This window comes from Scophthalmus maximus, chromosome 5 (assembly GCF_022379125.1).
Source record: "Scophthalmus maximus strain ysfricsl-2021 chromosome 5, ASM2237912v1, whole genome shotgun sequence".
NCBI lineage: Eukaryota > Metazoa > Chordata > Actinopteri > Pleuronectiformes > Scophthalmidae > Scophthalmus > Scophthalmus maximus.
In genome coordinates, this window is record NC_061519.1 from 25500001 (window position 1) to 25524254 (window position 24254).

The 24254-nt window shown below is 47.3% G+C and overlaps 1 protein-coding gene across 11 annotated transcripts in view; it reads right to left on the reverse strand.

Annotated features, from left to right (window-relative positions):
* Positions 1-24254, reverse strand: part of LOC118310358 (partitioning defective 3 homolog) — a 204818-nt gene that overhangs the window by 11135 nt on the left and 169429 nt on the right. For 10 of the 11 annotated variants that reach the window (XM_035633238.2, XM_035633235.2, XM_035633234.2 and 7 more), the window contains one exon: positions 5442-5565. In XM_035633238.2, the coding sequence (XP_035489131.2) occupies positions 5442-5565 (124 nt within the window). The remainder of the gene's footprint in view (positions 1-5441; positions 5566-24254) is intronic. The other variant, XM_035633228.2, reaches the window with a different exon arrangement.

Consider the following 24254-nt stretch of genomic DNA (forward strand, 5'->3'; position numbering starts at 1 on the left):
AGTGCCGCAGAGCTGAAGCAGGATGGATGGGATGGTTCTACAGGTGCGACGGCTCCAACACTTTATATGAATTAAGACTATGACTCATATGTCATTGATTCCAAACATTTAAGTATTTATGAACTATAGGCTGCACTGTAATTTTTTTTAATATCATTAATAATCTCTAACATCAAACAAAAACTATAAAAGCCACATTCCATCAAACACACTGTAGGTACCATCGATAAAACACATTAATTATTAAAATAAAGATTTCTCTGTCACAGTAGTCAGTTAAAGTGATTTCTTTCTCTCATCCTGTATTGTTGCTAGAATTTACGGATCTGTGCCAAATTTTTTGATGTCTAAGTCAGATATATGTGTAAAACACCCCCCCCCCCCCTCACAATTTTAATATAAATCAAATATTTGTGATAAGAAATATATATTTTGCTAAAAATATTTGAAATGAAAGGTTTAACAAACTAACTTTATATCAAATGTTACATACTGACATGTTTCAATGTTTGGAATATTCTGGAGCAGATGACCTCTATGCAGAGGGGTCACAGATTTGACCCCCAGGAAAATATAAATGTCATATTTAAAAACGAACAAAGGAAGCACGTGACCCCTCGGTTCAAATTTAAAGGCATGAGAAGAAAAAAATCACCCCAACAGGAGCCAGGGTTCTGACACAGGAGCCAAACAAAACTGAAAACAGCAGTTATGCCCGACACGTGATTACCCCCCCCCCACACTCCAAACCACGAACACTTACCCGCAGTCAGTCGGGACGGACTCGTCTCCTCTCAGGTCAAAGTGAAGGTGAGTCACACAGACAGAAGGAGGGAAGTGAGGGAGGGAGGGGCCATGCTGGGGACTCAGAGCAGGGTTACAGTGATGAGACGTGATGGATGTTAGTGGGTGTTAATGAGGGAGACGACGACTGTGACCCCCCCCCCCCCCGGTGACATCAACCCCTCGTACACAGCAGGTACGTGTCCACGTGCACGTTCCGTCGACACAGGTGTGTAATGTTGCCATGACAATGATTCATTATTGGTTTCATCCCTGGGAACAGAAAAGTTCCCAGAGGCAGAAATCTGTTGTTGAAGCTCCAGGTCCCAGGTCATTTGGTAAAAGTTAGTTCAAATCATTGGATGATAAAAAAATGTAAAAAAAAAAAGTGCGACAAAATACTACAATCTGTCAATCTGTCTGGGGCCACATTCCATGAGAAAACCCACAGAATTTCGGATATTTAAGTCGTCAAATTTACGGGGGGGAAAAAAAAAATGTTAATAAAAAAATAATGTAAATTTACAACTTTAATGTCAGTTGTTTTTTCCTGTCAGAATATAACCCCCCTTGCCCGGCTCCGTTTTTTTCCCCATACTACATCTGATAAAATACAAGATGAGTTTGACTCCGCCCCCCCCCCCCCCCCCCACAGATTACTCTTCTGCTGCTCATGTGCAAGGTTTCTATTGAGTCTGTGGGAAAAGCACGGTTGGTTTCATATGTTTCCTGTTCGGCTCTTACAAAGCAGACGATTGGTTCATTGGGGGGAAGGGGCGGGATACGACTGGCATGTTGGGAGTTTAACTCTTCTACTCAGGATTCTTTAAGTGGTTTGTCTCTTTCTTACAAATATCTACGACCCCTTTAGAACCAATCGTCCCAAACGGGTCCTCGCAGAGACAGTGAAACACCGATATCTTCCCTCCGCAGCAGGAGCAACCACCTCCAACTCCTCCCGCTCCCCCGGTGTTCATTAGCCGCGCCGGTGCAATAACTGTAATGCGGATCAGTTGTAACACAAAGCCAATCTAATTACTTTTATGACCGTGCAACGCATTGCGAGTCTGGCGGGAGCGCTGCGGACATCCGTCGGCGGGGAGGCCATAAAACGATTAAGAGTGCTAAAGAGACACCCCCCCCCCCTTTAAACCAAATGAAGCCGAGGCAATCATCTCTGGGATTGATTGGCGTTGCCTGGCTGCTCGGTTGACAATGAGGGCAGGAGGGAGGGAGGGACTGGGGGAGGGAAGGGAGGAAGCGCCCACGCACCCGCCGCTTATTCCATATCTGATTTGAAAATTGCTCACGGGTAAATTACAGTCCCAATATTTTTCCACTCCAGAATATTTCCTGGTTCGCTGGTCGGCCTGAACGCGGTGACGAAACGCACCCTGAAGGAATCCAGATAATAGCAGTATTAAAATGCTGCAGTAAAATACAAGAGGCAATATTATTTCCCCTTTCTAAAAAGCAAAAAAAGGGAAAAACCCCAACGTCAATTGAGCGAACTCCTCTTTTCCCACTGTGGTATAAATGAGTGCAATAAAGCGCGGCGCTGCTGGCAGGGGCGCGCATCAGTCATCCTGATGGAATTAGACCGTGCTACCCACAATCCTCCGCTGCTCCCCAAACTGTGGTGGAGGAAAAAAAAAGAGGAAAAGAACGAGGAGGCTCCCGTCGAAAAGACGAGATGTTGACTGTGGCTAAACAGGGGACGGCTCAGAAAAACAGCCTGAGCTGAAGAAAGAGAAGGATAATTGTGAGAGCGAATCACGGAGAGGGAGAGAAAAAAAAACAACCTGTAGGATTGAACCTGTAGGATTGAAGAGGCGAGCCCGAGGCCGACGGTCCGCGTCCGGCTCCAAAGGTGCAAACCGCAACACGAGCGCGGCGAGTGCTTCCACGCGGGCGTTCGGAGATACTCGTCCTGATGGTCCCGAGCTTTCGGGCTGGATTGTTTAAACATGGATTAATATACCTTTTTATAGATCTAGTCTTGAAAATGCAGAATATGTCCTATAGGATAAGCCGTGCCTCATATGTACAGTGGCCCTCCGTCCCGACAGAGGCTGTGACTGGGGCAGTGTGTGCTGGCGAATTAGGAGGAAGGACACCGGCTCCTTGAGCGTTTTCCAGCACATCAGTCAGTGACGGAGCAACAGAATGTAACATATGCACGAGGGGAGGTGATTGAATTTCAAAGGCACGTCCCTCCTGTTTTTCCGTATGGCCCAGCGGTACGGTGTCCCTGACGGCGTCCCGTTACAAGCAGAAGGGACAGAGGTCCACGAGAGGGATCTTCACACTTCTGCTGCGCCCGCGTAGTTCGAAGAGTTACTCACTGAAACGAAAGTCACGTCTACTCGCGTCTTTGGATTTAATAGAATCGCGCAAACTCTCTGCGCCTCGTCTTAGCCCTGTGTCCGAAGTGATTCCTCATCCGTACGGACTCACCTGTAAACCTACGTAGGTCGCGTGACCGTTCACTCGCACTGGGCCTGCGCATGACGGTGTTGAACAGGACGCAGGTTGACGTCGACTCTGCAGTCGGTCGCAGCAGCGGTGAACAGTACGTTTCCTCTCCTGTTTTACAATGTTTGGCCATCGGCGCCGGCGGTCGTGTCTGAAAACCCCCCCCCGATCAGGAAGCGATCGCGGGCGACTGTGCCATCGTTTCCAAACATTTCCGTTTCTGCCCCGTCCAGAGTGGTGCACTTTAAAACTGAAATGTAGTCGTATGGATGTACAGGAGCCTAAGAACCTTGTGGAACCATGGGCGGTTCCTGTTTCTCCAATTAATGTTTAATATTTCCTAGATCCTGACTCCAGGACCAGCGACCCTACGATTGTCAGCTCGAGGACCCAACACTTCATGGGAAAATGAAAACCTGGCAACAGCAGCGAGTTGATGTAAACAAACACAAGCGCTGCGGTATTGTCAAGCTCTTCTGAACCGGGAGCACGATCCGTCGCTCGGAGACAAAGGGGGGGGGGGGGGGCGAGACCTGCGCTCGTCTTTCCCACACTGTCCTGCTTTTTTGTTCGCCGCACAATGCTGCCTGGAATGTGCGGCCGCTCGCCATTAGCGCGCTCGACTCCGGGGGGGTGAACGCTACCGGGCTCAAGACAAAAGCATCTTTCTGTTTTTATTTGGGTTTTATCAGCTAGAAGAATTAAAAAGTGAAGGGCCAGAGAACACAGAGGACTTTGGTTTTTTCGCGAGCTTTCACTTTATCACAGGAACCAGTTCTCCCGCTGCAAACCACCAGAGCACTGGGAAAAGCTACAGTGGGAAACTGTCTCCAGCAGAGACGCCAGCAGTAAAAAGAGTTCATACACACATATACAGAAACACAACCGTGTGTGTGTATGTTTAAAATGACCTGGTGCAGAGATACTACTGACAAGGATGATTCATGTTTCTTGATATGAAGGTAATTTACAACACACACCTGCGCGTCTGCTTTGGAACGACACACACACACACACACAAACACACACACACACACACAGGCGCGCACACACACACACACACTCGCTGCTTGTCACCAATCGCATAATCATATGTATGGTGTCATGATGTGTCTGTGTTAACAATATGATGTGACAGGACGTGTGTGAAATCAACAACAACAGCGTGCGTCGTCTCAAAGCGGACGAGAGGACGTGGCGAAGACGACTCGATGTGTGAAACAATGATATAAAACACATTATACAGAGACGCTACCGATTAGGAAAAAAAAAGGTATTAAAATTGTCATATTAAAGATTTTCAAAACGTCGACTGTTCACATGATCATAGTTTGTTACTCCCAAAAAAAGAGAGAAATGTTGTAAAACCAAGTACACTTGAGGTGGAAGCTGCGAGGACTTCAAAATAAATACTGAAAAAATATGACAGGCCATTTCATCACCTTAGAAAAAAAAAGAACTGAAGGCGTCAGGTTTTTGTTCGCTTATTACTATTATTTCCCCACGTTGCTTCAGAATGCACCAATTATTAACCCTGATCGTAGCCAGAGACGCTCTGACTTTATTCAAATGCAAAATTCACCCCCAACATAAAAAAAAAAAGAAGAAAAAAAAGAGGCACAGTTAAAACACAGGATTTAAAAATGAGACGCAGCCGAACAGAGAAACAGTGAAGATATAAAAGTCCATGCGGTGATGGTGATGGTGGTGATGGTGGGCGGGTCCATGTGGATGGCGGACAAGACACGGGGAGAATAAAAGGGGGGCGATGGATGAGAACAGCAGGTCGTGACAGGTGGGTGGGGGTTAGTGATGGTTCGGATCAGGAGGGATGCGGAGACTCCTGCATGCAGATGGATGAACGTGTTTGGAGTGTGAGGTCGTTGTTAGCGGTGTAGTGTTATTAGCCAGAGAGGGGCCAAATGGAGGTTAAAGGTCATCCTACAGTGGGGTCAGGGGGGACTGGTTCACGGCCGGTGGGGTTAGTGATGGTTAGCACCGTAACTCCGGTCAGCCACAGGCTCCGTCTCCCGGCGAGTGTTTGGAAGTTTTTAGTTGTGAAGAAGTCTCGTCGAGAGGAGTCGTCCCTTCACTTGACCCCTTTTCCTACAGCTTGCCGCTCCTCTCCGGCTCGGCGCTGGGTTTGATCTTACAGGCTCCGGTTGGTTTTGTCAGACACTCACCCAGGGCTGCTCGAAGCTGTAGGTCCTCCGGCGGTCGTCGGGGTCGTCGGGGACGCCCTGGGACTGCTGGAACTCCTGCCGCAGCCGCTGTATCCGGTCGTGGTTGCTCGGGGCTAGCCGGCTACTGAGGAGAGGGGCAGACACACAGAAGAGAGAGGGGGGGGGTTAGGTGAGTGTGAGGGGTGAACATTGTGAACAAGTGACCTGGTTCCGTCATCAACCCAGATGAAACGTGAAACCGAGGGCCGAGCGAAGCGCCCGGCGACCAGGCCAACGGCGATATGAATCAAACTCATGTGCCTCTGGTGCATTATTCACAACAATGAACAAAGACTGGCGGTGAGCGGTGAGCAGTACCACCCCCCCCCCCCCCCCCCCCCGGCCTCGTATCATTCATCTGTTGTCTGCTGCTGCGGCCCCCCGAGGTGCGAACATCAAACAACATGTTGGCGTCACGGCAACTTGCTCATGGAGCCATGAACAGGTACAACTGCAGCTGCTGGTGGAGTCGGCTACGTCGTAACATTAAATATGAAAAGTTTCACCTTTTAGCCCATAAACATGACTTCGCTCCACTGTTACACAGATAGCACCTACATTTTGATGATGAAATTCCAAAACTTATTCATAAATTTTTTTCTCAATCCACATTTTGGACAATTAGCTCCAGTTTGCTATTTTTAACTTCACTTCATCTTTGTCCTTTGCCAAATATTGATCGTTCCTGCTGTGTACAGTAGATATATTGCACATTGCAGAGTGTTAAACCGGATTACGAGCGGATTAATTATAAATCTCTTTATCTCATTAACTGCTGAATCCACCGACTCTACAGATACATATTTAATGATCTACTGCTGTAAAACTGTAGTTTTATTGTCTGCAATTTGAGCCATTTTGGACTTCGGTCTCGAGTCAAATCGAACAGAACCCGACATGGAACGGACCTGGTCAGACGACATTTCTGCCCTACAAGAAATATACATGTTAACAATAAGTCAGGTTGGTGTAAATTATTGTACGGCCTCCTACAGAGGAAGGTATTTAACACAGTTTCCGTGTCGGGAGTCGGGCAGTGAAGGACCAGTGGGGGGGGGGGCCTTGACTCCGAGCTGTGACCTTTCAACTTTCTCACTTTTGCAGGAAACTCCTGGGGACCGTCTCTTATCTCTAAAAACCCAACGGGTCAAACCTGCGAACTCTTTCCAGTCCTACGAATCCACTGAGTTCAGTTTTTCCAAACCTTCTGCTTACAAAGCAAAACTTAAACACACACACACAGACACAGACACACACACACACACACACACACACACACACACACACACACACACACACACACACACACACACACACACACACACACACACACACACACACACACACACACACACACACACACACACACACACACACACTGGAAAAGCCAGAGCCAGGCGGCCTCATTAAGACCAGGGACCTGTCATGTGTGATTCTGATAATCTCCGTGATGTGTAACACAGCCAACTGGGCCTCTTCCGATCACAGCTGACCTGATACGTGGAACCTGTGTGACCCCTCGGGCTGCGGGTCAAAGCCTCAGCGGCCGGGTTAGAACAGAACAGGGCTCGTATCTGACAGCGTGTAAAACAGAGAGGAGGTTGAAAAAGACTTTTAATGGATGAGGCAGATCCACAGTGTGAAGAAGTGTCGTGACTCAGTGGGAGGTCAAGGTCAATGCTTGTCAGATAAAAGACACATTCACGAACTGAAACTGCTAATGCTCACTGTCTGCTGACACACCTGCCGTTGTCTGTGGGGGCTAACTGCTAACGCTAACTGTCTGCTGACACACCTGCCATTCTCTGTGGGGGCTAACTGCTAATGCTAACTGTCTGCTGACCCACCTGCCGTTCTCTGTGGATGCTAACTGCTAACGCTAACGCTAACTGTCTACTGACACACCTGCCGTTCTCTGTGGATGCTAACTGCTAATGCTAATGCTAACTGTCTGCTGGCACACCTGCCGTCCTCTTGTGACTGCTAACTGCTAATGCTAACTGTCAGCTGGCACACCTGTCGTCCTTTTGTGGACACGCTGCCTCTGCTGCACAGGAAGTTTCCCATTTCTTTGCCTCAAATTTGCTTATTCGACAGTGATTTTTGTGTATTTGTGACGTACCAAATCTAGCTTGAACAGGATTCGTTTGAATTTCAAATTGCAGAGAAGTGGAACAGAAATTTCCTCCTCCAGGAGAGGAAGGTGAAAAGACCAGATACAAGTCGCTGTAGTCAATGTCAGACATGTTGGAGGACAAAAAACAGAAGAAAAACATTTTTTAGAGTGGAGAAGGACTTTAAATCCAACCCATAGACCCAGACTATATATATATATATATATATATCGAGTCCTGCCCGAGAGACTAAAGCAAAAGAGAAGCTAAAACATTTTCAATGAATCCACTCGTCTTACAAAACAAAACAATCAACCACAGAAAAAAATAGCAGCAGCCAAAGAAACCCTGGGGACCAGAGGGGGAAAAAACAGTAGGCTGAGATTGAGTCTGAGGTGAGCTTCATCCTCTGGACAGGCCCACTCAATATCTGGCGCTGCAGCGTGAGGCTGAAAGGTCACAGGCCGGTTTCGTTGAGTGCAGCGTCTCTGGGACTCAATGAAAGGGACCGTGGCTTTATACTGACTGCGCTGCCAGAAAAGCCGTTTTACGCCGGGGTGCACCGTGCCTCTCAAAAGTGGGGCGGGCCCAGCAAAAAAGCCATTCCCCGTCTTGGTCCTTAAGCTCATAGGAAGGAGGGAGATGGAAGGAGTAATGTCTGCATCGTGAGGGATTGCTAGAAAGCGAGCCTTCGACTCGGGTCTCATTTTCGACCCCTTGGCTAAAAAATTTAAACAGGAAGTCTGTTTGTAAACTGTGTCGGATACTTATAACAGAGAGTCGTGAGAAATAGATTCACCCCGTTGCCTTTGTCTTCGCTTAAAGATAAGTTTAAACTTCGAATGTTGCCACAATCCCACATCTGAGCAACTCAACGGGCGAGGACCATAGACTGCGTAAAGAAATGGACGTGGTTCCCGGGTCCGGAAAGTGAAGCTAACGCGGGAAGTGTCTGAAACCGGAATTCTGTGTAATGACCAGCAGAGGGCGACTCCTCTGGTTGTTTCTAAAGAAGTCTATGAGGAAATGACACTTGATTTAGGTTGACTTGGTTCAATCTCTAGTTTCAAGTCTTCTTCAATAGAGTCGGATAGACATTAAAGCACAGCATACCATTGGGGCGTGGATACAGAGTGATTGACAGCTAGTAACGTCCAATAGTTGCAGGCCGCGCAGGTGCAGGTGGACGTACAGTGGACGAGCTCTCAGTCAGGCTCCACCCCCCGCTCCTCCAAATATGGTCACTTCTGGTTCCCAAAAAACCAAGATGTCGCTGGTCAAAAAACGGCAGTTCACCAACCAATGGGTGATGTCACTGATTGGCTGCCACTTGGCGAGAACTGATGAGCAGAACTACAACTCGAAGACCTGGGGCTGTAATGGAAGGGAAGGGTCTTTGTAGGATTTGAGAAGAACCATAAAGCTACAATATGCAAAACACAGGGATTTAAAAAAAAAACTTCACAGCCGAGAGCAAGATTAGAGGAATCTGGAAGACTTTCTTTCATTCGGCACAGAACAGGAAGTGATGCAAATTGGACGTAACTCCAGACTAATAGGATTTATCAGATCTGTGCTGTCACTTCAACCCCCCCCCGTGACAGTGAGGCTGCTTCGGATCCCAGTCAAAGTCAACAGATAGAGGAGGAGGGGGCTTCTATCTGCTGGGCCTCTACGGGGCGACGTACAGTAAGTGACAGAGGCAGCTGATGGACAGAGCTCTAATCCTGTGGATTACAAATGAATGGATTCATTCACACGGGGGGCTGCTCTTCCCATGCCTCCAGGAGCATCATTCAAAACCGACCACCAACTGTACGTGGGCTTAAATCTAACAGGCGTTCACTCGTTTAGCCCACTTGCGACGCTGAGGGGGGCGACCACACAGTTTTGGTGCAGTAAATAAAAAAAAAAAAAAAAAGGAAACATCTGGAGACGAGCCCACTTCCCACCTGCTGGCCCACAAACACCATCTGAGCACGTTGGATGGCGGCGGACGGCTACAAAGTGGAGAGGTTCAAGAGGGAGCCTGGGTCTGTTTTTGTGACGAGGGCCCTTGTGGCGAGTGGTTTACGAGTGGGGGCGACCTTGAGGCCACAGGAGCGACACTGTTGTTCCACACCTCAGAGTCTCCGACGGAAGCATCAACCCCGAACTACACGCAGCCATGTGTTTCTTAAATCTCGCCAGGAGTCGAGTCCACTTCCGCTCTCCAAATTCAAGTGTGTCTTCCAATTAACAGCTGATGATTCATACAAAATCACACCTCGCTTTTAATAAGACAATTACTGCATTCTGCGATATCCAGCTCTATTATCGTTTGCCGCCAATAATAATAATAATAATCCACTTTTTAATTAAAAAGTCACCGGCTTTTAATCAAACATTTAATTAGGCTCGGGTAGTCGTGGGATCCTCATCTCGGTTGTACGGACTTGCTCGCCAGCCTGTTAACTAAACAAACATTTACCGATTCACAGATACGCAGAAAAACGGAGGGAGTCGTACCAGCCCCCCCTCAACCCCCCCTCAACCCCCCCAACCTCTCCTCCTGAACGTAACAGCTGTGGCGGCTAGTTTCTGTAATCCAATCAGATGGAGGAACCGGGGGCCGACGTCCTCTGACAAAGAGAGAGCAGCTGGTTGGAGTCTTTTCTCCGCGGTTAGAAAAATGCGACGAGATGCTGAAGATGACGATCCACCGATCGAAGGCTCAGAGGCGGCTGCGTGGACGACGGCTGCCCCCTTGCGAAGTTGTGCTCGTGGCTAACGCCCCCGGCTGTGAGCTGCTGCGCGGCTGAATCCCTGTGAATCTACGATCGCCGCGCTTCTTCAAACAATCCCACAGCTCTGGAATAGTAGATGCTGTCGATACATGTTAGTAGTGGATGAATTCTATAAAGATCTTTTCTTGTCATATTTTGCAAAAGCGTACTCTGGGACTCGTTGAATGAAATCTTCATTTTGATGATACATTTTTGGGTTAATGATAAACAGTACTGTTCTCAGTAAAGATTATAGGGTTTGTTTAAGTATGGTTACATCTAAATATAATGTCTCATAATGTCGACAGTGGTGTAGAACTTCACGTGAAGCCGAATTTATCCAGGAATCTGTGCGTGAAGTTGTGTTATGTTTCTAGTTTGAGTGCCTTGGTGGCAGATTTCACTTGAACAGCTTCAGAGAAGAGAGAATGTTATTTTGCAATTCAGTGTTTTATGTCATATATCATGTTCTTGTCTGACGTGATTTGTTTTCAAAAGCGCAACTGTTAGACTGGTGTCTCATGAGCCCACGGGGGCTCGGCACTTTCATGTTCACGACACAAAATGAACTGTTTTCAAGAGGTTAGTGACCACGCGCCGCATGAAGGTGACTCGGAGATGCTGGACAAGACTAATCGTGCTGAATTGACATTCTCTGGGCCTTAAATAAGGGGATTAGCATCAAGACGCTCGGCTGTGCTCAGCGGTGTTTGTTGATGTGGTGCAGAGATTAAAAAAGGGGCCAAGAAGCCAAAGTGACTGTTGTGAGGCCGTTTAGTCTCGGGTTTATTAGCCCCATCTTGCTTTTCCCCCCACTCTGGATTACGTGAGCTTAACCCCCCGAGTCACTGGGAGAAACCCAATTGATCTGCAGAAACACGGCAATTAGACGCCGGTCAATAGGACATGAGCACGCTCAGCGACTCATTGTCGAGTTCTATGGCGTTTGCCTCGTCGTCGTCGTCGTCATCGGACTGAGTAGGACTAAACTGCATGTTGACGATCTGCAGACAAAAGATCTGTGTTTGTGCGCGAAGGGAGATGAACCCGCCGAGGAGAATTCATCCTGTCAGAGCTCGTGTTGACAGGGAAGTTGAGAGGCTGACGAATCGCGCAAACACGCACACTTAGCGCAGGGCTCGGATCGGACGCCATCGGCACGACACGGCCCCGGAACGGATCGAACCGCTCAGCGCATTGCGGCCTGTCACGGGAAGCTTAGTGGCTGAGTGTGCACTCGTGTGTGTGTGGTGAGTAGTAGGAGAAATATGGTGCTTTAGTTAAGTTGGTGAAATGCTGCCGTAGCCGGAGCAGTGACTGGACCTCTGCAGAGGAGTGTGGGAGGAATTGAATACACATTGTGAAATTCACGTTAGTCATAATCCAAGATAATGTGCGATGAGTCACTGGGAACTTTGACTCAGATGGTTCCACAGTACGCTACAAAAGTCGACTGCGATGGTTTACTGCGTTTTAGTTGAAAGGTTTTCAAGCCAGACAAATTCTGGATTTGTTTTCCTCAATCTAACCGTAAAAAAAGCAGGAGCCCTCGTGCAGATCCCCGTCCGGCGACTTACAGTAGCTTTCACCCTGAGCCTCGGCAAATCCCACGGTGGCGTCAACGCTCGCGCGGAGCGGACGGCAGAACCCCCGGAATCCTCAGACGGAACAGATTGAATTTAATTGGTTTCCAGTTTTATGTGGGTATCTCTATCTCTCTCTCTCTCTCTCTATATGTTTTTTTCCGGGAGGGCATCATCGCTGCATGGTTTAAAAAAAACAAACGTCGGAGGTTGACATGTAATATTGTTACTGGCCTTCGATTTCAGGCTATATGGCGCCGCTGGAGGCAATAATGGCGTGGAATGTGCCTCCTTTTAATTCACGGAGCCAATTTCATGCTTGCACACATCAGCATGTCGACGACGACGGCCTGCTGCGGTTATGAGCAAATAAATTGGCCCGCGTCCCTGATAACTGTAGTCTTGGCCCATTTTTAACGAAGGTGGGGAGCATGTTGTTGCCCTATGTGGACCATTTAAGTTTCATTACTCAAATCCCCATCGGACCTGTGCGGCGGGAGCCACATTTGAATATGTCACTGTAATATCTGCAGAGGCATCGCTCTCGTGGTTTAGCAGCAGCTCCAATCTCTCTCTCTCTCTCTGGCGCTTTTTTTTAATACCTATGGAAGGCACGTTTCAAAACATGCTTTCAACACCGTCTTCATAATGTATCGTGGCATTACAGTGAGGAGAGATTGTGTCGGATCTAATCTCTCGGATGTTTTCAGTGGGAAAATCTGACACACGGTAAAACAACAATCCGTCCTTTTATACAGACAATTTCAAAAACACATTGTGGATAAGAGGACATCAGTGGCAGATATTCCACTGTCCTAATACATGACCTGCTTTAAGTAGCAAAAAGAAAAACTATTTGGTCATTCGCAGAGAATGAGCTGTTCTTAACATTTCATCAGTTATTCCATTTATTCCCAGGATTAAAATATTTATTTGAGTACAGACATTGCAAGCTAGGTTTTGCTGTAAGTTCATTACCTAGAGTTATTTGACTTTTTCTGTATTATAACATACAACAATAAACTTCCAAAAAATGGAAAAATGTTTAAAGAAGATATTTACAACTTGCCTATTGAGATCAGCAACATCGTCGTGCTGCGTTCACACCAGACACATTGCAATTTTTCTCAAAGACGCGAGTAGACGTGAATTTCGCGGATAATGCGAAAATGCGAAATTTGGAAACTCAAGCTAAATATTCACGTGATGCGATGTTGGGAAATCGAATAAGCATTGAGATCTTTCCGACATCACTGACATGAGCTTCCGACAGAACGGGCAACATTCCTGCGTTGTAAAAATATATTTCCCGTTTGGTGTGAACGCAGCGTGAGGATGTTTCCCGTCTGATCTCAAACGGTTAACTGTTCCACAGTATCATCTATGAAATCATCTAGCGTATTTTCTTTTCCTTGTTTCACCCAGAGTGTTTCAGTTCCTTCCTTCCTACCGTTGAAATGCTAAGTAAGGAAGTGGATATCAGACCGCATCCGCATTCACACTGGCTCACGGTCGTGGTGCTTTTTTAGTTCAGCGCCGTCAAGACGGTGGCCGATCGTCACTCATCATCGCTGACGATCTGCTCAGGGAGCGACAATGAAGACAAGCATCGTAAAAACCGGAGGAAGACGTCGTGGTGGAGTTTGTGTTTTTTTACTTGTCGTTTCTTTTCTCCACTTCGGGTTTGAGAAATCTGAAATCGCCTAAAAAAAATGTCCGCCATGTTCTCGGTGGCTCTCTGTGCTTTCGAAAGCATCTCAGTCTCCCTGCCTCCGTCATCTCACACACACACACACTCTCACACACACACACACACACACACACACACACACACACACACACACACACACACACACACACACACACACACACACACACACACACACACACACACACTCTTGCTGTATCTCTATCACACCTGGCCCCCGTTGCTCTCTTCCCTACGCACACACCCGACACTGACACTCGAGGGTTAACGGCGGGCGACATCCATCTCCCCGCACCATCCTAGTCCGTCGACGGACTGATGTCCGCTGTCAGATAAGCCACTTATTGTGATATATCTGAGCTTCACGACGCCGTTACGATCCCACCAATCATATAGCGAATGCTCGCCGGCCACCAGTCTTTGTGATGCACAGGGCGACGCCGTCGACTCAGCGACCTGGAGAAAACCGCAACCAGGCAACAAGAGGTCAGATGAAGGGTCTTCGGAGTTTTTACGCCTTTAACCACAGGCAGCGGTCGCACTCCACTAATTATTCCGCTCTGTGTCAACACGGCAGTAAAAGTAGCCTCTTCTTAGTCCATTAACCTGAAGTGGCGCCTTTAACAACTCTGCTCCGGAGTGAGAGCTGGTTTCCAGCCTGCCGGCGCCCACGAGAGACGTCGTTTTTCCTGCAGGTTGTGCAAATCGCTGGCAGGAGTTTGGAGACAAACGCAACCTGAGAGATGAAAGTGTGAGGGGGGGGGGGGCACGCCGCCTCATCAGCAGTGGATAACGGAAGGCAAACTTTCCCCTTTTTTAAAAAAAACAACATTTTTATGAGGTCTCAGCTGAACCAGACGGAGATAACGAGGCCTGACCTTTTTCCATTCTGGTGTCTGAGTCAGAACGAGGGTTTTGCACAAGGTCTTCGGCCTCTTGGGGCTTTTCACTAACGCAGAGCGTCACGTGGGCTCTTTCTTTGTTGTCACAGTGAAGTTCGAGTCTGAATGCTCAAAATGCAAAAATGAAAGTGCTCAGTTGAATGTCTGATAACCCGTCGCACATCATAATGATCCATTTAATATTCCTCTGCCTTTAGAGGTCACCACGACCGAGCGAGAAAAAAAACTACACGTATGGTCAAAAACTGTAGACAAGGTCCAAACTGGCTTTTATGAATGTGAAATACCTCCGTTTATTTGTTAATTTCCAAGGGGAGCTACCACCGGCCGCGGAGCAGAGCTACAACCACTCAGAGCAACGAAACACATTGTTCACACAAGTGATTCAAAATGCTGGATCCCTTTGTCCGGATCCACAACATGTTATGTTTCTTCCTTCCTTCTACCTAGTTTTGTGGAAAACCATTCCAACCATCCAAGTTGCGATGCAGAGTAAACTGGACTGTTCCAATTTAGATATCACTGAGAAGAAAAGAACTCGTATGACTTAAGTCTGACTTTGAAACCAACAAAGGTAATGGACCTCCTGCACGTATCACAGAGCGTTGAGCACACAGCGGCCTCCATTAGCCGGCTGCCGGATGAAAAGGATCCATCTCCCGCATCTGTGGCGGCAGAATGTGTCCCGCTTTAAGGAGGCGGAGAGAAGGAAACGAGGGGAAGAGACGGAGAAAAAGAGAGAGCGAGATGTCTGGTACTGCGGCTGAGGCGACAGTAACTGAAGGAAATAAGTGGAGCGAGTCTAAATTAGAATTCCAACGGCAGATTTAGTGAGAAAGGTAAGGGTTTGACTGATGAACATCTACAGCGCCCGGCCCGGTCTGGGGAGGATGGAGAGTGGGAGGAAATGAAGGGGCGGGGAGCAGCCAATGACACAGAGAGAGAGGAAAAGGAAATCAAATCGGAGCGTCCTAATTTCTGGGGCAGGTATCACGGTGGGGCTTGCATTGTGCTCTCGCTCTCTCTCTCTCTCTCTCTCTCTTTAACTCGCCGCCACGGCGCCTGGGGTGGGGGTGACGGATAGACGTCTCACTCGTAATGGTTTTCCATTTTCGGAGAGCTGCACGATATTGGCCGACGGAAGCATCAGCAGCGTCTGATAAATCATAATCTCAGTCAAATTAGGATCCATTATCATCAGGAGGGCGAGGGGGGGGGGGGGGTTCCTTTTTCCTCCTCGGCCTGTTTTGGGGCTGCGGCAGAGGAAAATGAGAACGGAGGCGTCTTTGTGACAGAGAGAGTGAGTGTCTGATGCGTGATTGCCACTGTAATGTCAGAGAGCACTCAGGCATTTTGGCTGAACCACGATCGTAACATGAGATCCGTTCTCATGCGCACTTAAGCGATTTTGGAGAAAGATTGTTCTCTCTCTCTGTCGAGGATCTGCCTGCACCGGTCGGCGCTCGAACCCGCAGCCTCGGGTTACGGGAGACCGACGTGCCGATAGCGAGGTCAAAACTAGAGCTGCGAGGGTTGATCCAGTTGTACTGGATTACAGAAGGAATCGAATGGGTTCGAGTAGTTTTGATGAAAAAGAAAGTCAGAATTCTCTGATTTCAGCTTCTTAAATGTGAATATGTTCTGGTTTCTTTGCTCCCCTGTGACAGTGAACTGAACTGAGGAAAAGTTTGCAGATTTTTTACAGAAAATGCATTGTATTAAAATCGCGTACTGCCCCTTTAAACCGTCGACATCGCTACTTTCTAAGAAAGGTGAGCTCCTGACAATCTGAATTCTGTCTCGATCAACAACAGGTATATCAGTAAGTGTGACGAGATATGTACATGACTGTTTAGTCTTCATCTGTGAATTGTGACTCTTTCCTCCGAGGGTTTCAGCCCCAGTATCATCTCATGCGCCTTATAATGACTGAGAACAGAGGGAGAGAAATGTTTTTTATCCCCCCCCCCCAAACAATTCCTCGTGGGAATGGAGTTAAAGTGCAGCACTGGTTCAGCGAGCATTCATTAAAAGCCGTCTCTGTACACACACGGGCTTCATGAAATATTCAACGTACATGTACGGTACAAACCGGGGGAAACAAAGGTGATTTTGTGCAAAAAACACCAAGAAAAACAAGAAATCAAGCACCCGAAGCTCTACAGTCGCTTCTCGACAAATACGATGGGAACATTTTTCAAGGCTAAGCAGAGATTTTCTCTTCGGTGGTTGAGACCTTGAGTTTTTAAAGCCGGACTTTAAATAAATGTCACGGATGCAATGTACTCTTCTGTCAGTGGGATGTTCGATGCCCAGGGGCTGCGGCGGCTTTGTACGCTAAGCATCGGAGAGACAGTCTCCGCGGGTTTAAAAGGTTTATCAGATGACAGATGAAGAATGTGTTTTATGCTGACGCGTCTTTGCTGGATTTCTGCGGCTTTTATGTTCACAGGAATTTTGTTACTGAAAGGTCCTCCGACATCATTACCGGCCCTCACGCGAGTGGTGCACCAGTGTTTCTCTGTGGATGTGGAAACAGCCTCACCGAGTCTTGTCAAACGGAGCCACGGGATTTGCAGAGCTGGAGTTTGGGCAACTTTTGCAAACTTGCAATGCTTGAGTCTTAACCTTTGATGTGTGAGCTCGAAGGCCCTCGGACCAGTTATGTGACTCACATAAACATCTGTGGGCGATGGGTGGCGACCTACAAGAGGCCGGATGCCAAAGGGGTCTGAACTGAGGCTACAACCACATTACCACGTTTGCGCCGGCCTTCCTCACTAACTCGAGAAGTTTGGAAACGCTCCTCGCCCCCTTGTTGTTTTTAACCTCTAGGGGGAGCGTTGCCGTGCGGACGGGCGAAAACGGAGATGTTGGGAAACGATGGCGCAGTCACCCGAATTTGCTCCCTGATTGGCGGCAGTGGCAAAAACCTTGTGAACACCAACTTTTGGTTGCACCAAGTACTAGTTCCACCTAGTCATCGGTCAGCGAAAAGAAATCCCTGCTCTTACTTTTCACCATCGCTGTTTCTCGTTTCTGAGAATTTGGTTTTGTTCCCACACAGAGGAAAATCCAAGCGAACCAAAAGGTATCACTAGCATCCGCACGGCGGAACGTTCACCCTGCCTATTGGTCAGATGTGTCCCGGGGCAGGAACAAGAAGGAAAACACAGGAAGGAAGTCCTGTGTTATGGACTAGTGCATATTTCGGTGAGGGAAACGTTGCTACGCGGTTAAACATCGATGCTGCTTCTACCACCGTTTGCATGATCTGCTGCATGCCGGGATGCAGAGCCACCCACCAGGCCACAGGCAGCAGCAGCTGGTGTTTGCGTCGGCTCACGTTCCGACCACAGAAGGAAAACGCTCCAGAGTTGGTTTTGGACCCACATCAAGACCACCTCCTCTGAAGGTGTGTGGTTTTTGTGCAGTTGACTTCAGGTTAACTAAGAAATGTGGTTATTCAACACTACATATTACGGTTTGTCTGCACCACAGAGTTTATTTACGCCTTCTCAGCTCCTCTAATATCGCTAAACTAATATCGCTCCCTCAGTCCAAATATTAACAACCTGGTTCACCTTCTACCAGTGACACAGATGTTCGCCGATCGCAAAGTCGTCATTCCTCCAGGGGAAATCCTGGGTGCCCTCCTCCCCGTCCTCCGCCGAAGGATCCCACAGAAGTCGCCGCTGCGGCTGAGAAACGCCACCAGGCACCGCAGACGGACGCAACGGCTCTTCCTGCTTCTCCTCCAGACAAACGTTTCAAAGGAGGCCCACCGTGAAATACTCACAGCATCAGCAGCTTCCAGACGCTTCCTCCCGTCTTCCCCCTCTCTCTCCAACCTCTTCCTGGCTTTCAACTCGACGCGACCTGAACTCCCAGTTGTGCTGACGACTGAAACTGTTCACAGGTGGAAATGCGGCGCGCTCTGGTGAGTCAGGGGGAATTTTTAGTTCGAGAGGTAGTAAGTGGAATAGATTAAAAACCAGCATTTTCACTCTCTGAGTGTGCTCAGGTTGGGCAGACTGCAGTGATAATGATCCGCAATGTATTACTGTCAAACGGCAGAAATACTGTTGCTGCTGCAGTTACTGGATGATATTGGAACCAAATACTGTTTCAACAGTCTTGAGCCAAGTGCAAAAGCAAAAGAGTTGTTCCAGTGAAGCGACGCTGAAAAATCTAAAGACAACAAGATTGGAAACCACTTGGAAAAGTCCAATTGACTCTTGCAAAATATTGACATGAATACAGATGTGAAGACATCTCCTATCCAGAGAATTATCTAGACCCGCAGTGGGAAAAATGAAATATGATGTCCAGATGCTAATTTATTTTTACAGAAACTGGACAAAATATTTTGTAACTTTACCGGCAGCCTTCCCCTGGTCATGCCAGGGGTTGGTTCATTGTCAGTCACAATGAGCCAACCACTCTCTCACTACAGCGACTGACCTCATTTACTGTCTCCACTTACGCAACAGAGACATTTCCCCTTTAAAAAGAAATATATTTCTTTACCCTGCCGGACAAGTCTCTCTTGTTTGTTGGAGCCATTAAAAGGCCACAGTGAATTCTAATGCGGACAGGTGATACAGTAAATTCCCCGGAGCGTCTGATTGGAGCGGCGTCCCCCCCCCCCCCCCGCCCCCTCCCCACCAGGGCTACTGTCTGCTTCCTGCCAGACAAAGACTCCCAGACTCCTGTCAAAACATCTCCTAACAAGGTAGCAGAGGCTGCGGCTGTCCCCAGACGGAGGGAGACAGTGTGGACGTTTACATGGTTTTCTGTGTGTATGCATTGCCTGTGTGTGTGTGTGTTTGTGTGTGTGTGTGGATGTGACGTGTCTGCTCTTTACTGTCTCCCCAACCTTTTCTCTTCATGTATCATTAGGCGTTGACAACAAACGCAGAGCGAATTTTTCGCACCATGAGATTTGCACACAAAGTCCATGCAAAGACGCCAGTAGACACGATGCGAGTTAACGTGAATGCCGCGTGACGCAATGTCAGGAAAAAAGCCAATTGGCGTTGGGATTCTCCTGAAGTCGCGGCAACCGCGTACGAAAGAGAACGGGTAAATGTTCGCAGGTTGATGGTCCTGTGGTCAAACCACTAGAGTAGTGCAGATTCTTGTAATAGTCTTAAAATAGTTCAGATAGAATATTGGCATGAAAACTGATTAACAATATTTTCGATAATTGAATAATTTATGTAATATGTAATAATATATAATTAAGTAATTTATGAAAAAAATGCAAAATGTTTACCGTCCGCTATTTGCCCCTTAATTTATATTTTTGATTTCCTTCGGCTGCTCCTGTAGGTGGTCGCCACCCATCCGCAAAATTTGATTTTGGCATTGACTATTCAACGCTGGATGGGAACAGCGGCCGACCTGCTCGGCCACCTGAGCCACGGCTTCGTTGTGTTTGGGATTCAGACGCTTAATCGAGGACTGAAACAAGAATCCCTTCAATAAAAGATGAACAAGAGCTTTTGTTTACAGTAACTTTTTCACCGTTAACCTCTGCTACATTTAATACCAAGATCAAAGCGGCTCAATAAATAATAATTAAAGTGGCGGGTGGAAGGAATAAATTCAATCCTGTTGCGTTGAGGAGGACTGGAAGATTTTTCTCTAAATCCACAATGTCTGCAATAATCTAAGCATGTTAATGCAAAAAGACAACTGTCATTAAAAGGAGAAAAAAAACCCTAAGATTTCTAACAAATTTACATATTTTAATACATGCAATTTTTAGCCAGTTGTTCGAAAAGTTATGACGCCTCTTTGAAGACCCACACGGACCCCCGCTTGGCCTGATGCAACAGAGAGACACACACACACACACACACACACACACACACACACACACACACACACACACACACACACACACACACACACACACACACACACACACACACACACACACACACACACACACACACACACACACACACACACACACACACACACACACACACACACGCAGCCACATGAAAGACGAGACAAGCGCAGCCCATCAAAGAGCACCAATGGAAAACTCAGAAGGGTGTCACACCGTCTTTTGGCAGACACCCGTCACACGGTTCTCCACGGTTCAAATCCCTCCGGGGGGGGGAGGGGCGGCGCGACTGGTTGCTGTCTGGAGGAAATGCTGTCAAGATCCCTAGATGGGAGCTGTTTTTGAAGGCTTCGGTGAAAAAGAGGATGGAGGGGGGAGAGATAAGGTTGAGGGTGGCAGATAAAGGAGCAAAGAGGGAAGGCAGTATGGGAAGGAAGGATGATGAAGGGGGGGGGGCGGGGGCGCACGGGCCAAGTGTGAAGGAAGGATGATGGTGGAGGAAGAAGAGGGGAGGAGGGAACAAAGGAGGCGAGTTTGCGTTGGGAGTTGAAGGAAAATGACACGAGATGTGGGACAGACAGAGAAGAACACCGGGACATCTAAAAGGGAAGTTTTTGGCAAGTTAAGACCAATGATTGGACAAACAGCCACGGTTGAATTGGTTTTAAATGATGCCTTTGACGTACATAATGGTAAGATAAGACATAAAGATGGGGTATGACATGTAACAGGCTCTGTTTGGATCCCGGATGTTGAATCTAGGATAATGGTTGTTGTTGTTTTTTTTTATTATGTGATTTCCCCCCCTGGCTTAGAATTACGATCTAATTTCCAGACATATCCAGACCACATCTACTGCAGACTGAATGGAGATGGACGATAGAATTTGGCAGCTGAAATCTGTCTCCCATGGGGTCTGGACGTCGTTTTCCTTGCACATGTGGGATTTTATCAACGTGGATCTATGTTTGTGATGGAAATACAGTGATAAAACAGCGCTATGGTGGAGCAGGAGAACTCAAAGTCACAAACAAACCGAAACAAAACCCAATAGGGTGGGGAGTGGAAGAGGGAAGGTCTGTAGTGTGTCAGCATATGGATCGCATCGCATCGCGTTCTAGCTCCGTATCCCCGTCAACGCTAACGCGCCTGAAGACGCAAGTCGCAAGACCATTAACACACACTGGGCATGTGCGCACCGGTGTAAACAGGAAGCAGATCGTCTACTTGCAATTGGTTGCCTTGTTGCAGAAAATACAACAAACGAGAAACGGAAATAGGGAAAAGTAAGAGGAGGGATTTATCTTCTCGGACCGATGGCAAGGGGCAAATGTTAAAGACGGAGAGCGTTAGCAACGTTTTGCGCTCACCGATGTTGGTCGAGTCGAAGCGAAGGGAGGTTTGTCCGAGGCCGACAACACGATGAGGATGAGGTAGTTCATTGGTTTGCTGCTTGCGCATGGCGATTGTCACATTTCTCCTGGAATTCTAGAGATGGCCGACAATTGACGTACTCCAATACGCAGTACGTTGTTGTTGTATACTAGAGTGAATCACCATACTTTAATACCTGCCACTGTCAGATGCAGTGGAAACATAATATCGACTGTACAGCCAATCACGTTGCGATCTTTATCGCTTTGTGGCATAACCATGGCTCAGCAAATGCGGGGGACTGAAACTTGGCGAGTAGCGTTTCCAAACTTCTCCGTTTTAGGAGCTCAAAATCTGTGGAGTCGTGTGGACTGAGCAGTGACGCATTTTAAAACTAAGCTACAACAGTAGCGTGGATGTCGCCAAATATTCTACAAGTGACTGGGGAGATGGACACAAATCATTTTGTGCGTTACAGCAAATTCTCCACACGAAGTTGGGTGGACCACGGCGGCTTTAACGAGCGATCCACATCATTTCCCTTCACAAGTTTGAACGGGGCTTAAAAGTCTGCGGTGCATTATTCAGATGGTGGACACGAGTCTCTCTGGAATAAAACACACTGAAGAGGAAAGAGCTGCAGGGACACGGCGCCCTTCTGATTGCGAATGTATAGCTCCGTTCATTTCTCATTTAAGGGGGTGAAGACGACGAGCTGACGAAGAGGCAAGTGGGAGATAGTGACAAGTCAAGGCGACGAATGAAAGGAGGACGGAGAAGATTGGACGGAAGTATTAAAGATTTAGGAAGAAATCATGGGTGAAGCGTCGCGTCGGCGGGTACAGCGAGTGTCTTCAGCAAAAAGGCTTCAAAGAGATCAGAGTGGACGGAGGACGTCTGGGCGGGAGATGGAGGGAGGCGGAGATGCTGACTACGACCACGTCCACATCTAAATCTGAAAACAAATCTTTTCCCTGCGATTAATAACCTTTATAGGCCGTTAAGATCGGACACGTATATCAGAAGACCAAGCCCCCTGGCGCTGGAGGAACTGAACGAGGGCGCCGGCTACGTTCTGGCACGGAGAGAATGAATCCCTGGAGGTCCTGCAGACAGCTGCTGACACAGGCTGGTTTTTATAGCGAGCCAGTGGGGCCATAAATAAGGCATCACGGGTATGATGGGGGGGGGAATGTGCCGGGCTTAAGTGTGCCACTTTAAAAGGCCCTTTCGCCATTAGTTGCGTGTCCACGCTGCTCCGAGTGATGGACCGACGCTCGTGCTGCGCGGTTGCGTGCGGCGACCTTCCCCCGTGGCTGAGCTGTATTTCAAGTGTCCGGGCGCGACGCGGGGACCAGCCCGTCTGGAGATCATGATTTCGCTCTTCACTGTCTGCCGTGCTGTTAATCATAGTGCATGATTGCGTCTAATGGCGGCCGTCTCATCGCGGCACAGAGCTCTTCAATCACGTATCACATGTTCCACGGAGGCCGGGGACGTTGAACTGATTGTGCATGTCGGGAACAATCTCCTTCATATTCATATCTGCTCCAGTTCCACAAATGAGACTTGAAATGTAATGCATGTGTAAGTGATCTCACCTTAAAATCATAATAAAGGTTTATGTGCCAAACAAACCTGCTGATGTAGGTCACAGCATATGTACACTTCCTATATAGTACTTAGATTTGCGTGTTAGTTCTTTTTGATTACATACAGTATATGGTGTTTATTAATTGTATACATTTATTTTTAAACAAAAGTTTACTTATGAGATTTTATGTAAAATATACATTTTATATATTTCATGCTGTATTTCTTATTGCTTTCATATTGTATTTTGTATATATTGTACACTATATGGAGTATAGTATAGATATGAGTTACATATTTATCTATTTATTCATATCTATGATCTATCTATCTATCTATCATCTATATCTCTACCTACCTACCAACAAAAAACATATGTATGTATATAAACAATTAACATATCACATAAATATGCCTTGTTTACATTATACTTCAATAGTGCTAGATCGTAGAATATTGTGTGTATTTTATGTATTTCTATTGTACAAGTGTGGTTTTATCTGATTGGTTGTATGTGTTTGTCTGTGTTTTGCCTGAATGTAAGGACAATAACGTTCAACTTGATGAATTATGAAATATGTGCGCTGCTGAGGGGTGAACACAAAGAAGAATTAAAAAAACCACAACTAACAAGATGACAGAAAAGCATTAAATATCAATTTACTAGTTTGTTTTACTGCTTTTACTTTGTACTACTGGCACACTGTCAGAGCGCAGTCCATCAACCTTCATATGGAAACCCAGACAAATGCCAGTTTAGTATTTGTCATTCCCATGAAGTATATGAATTGTTGACACTGGATCAAAGCAGCATCTTGCAAATAGAATCCACGTGGACTCCTTTTTCAGGATCAGACGGGTGGAGTTCGCCGACA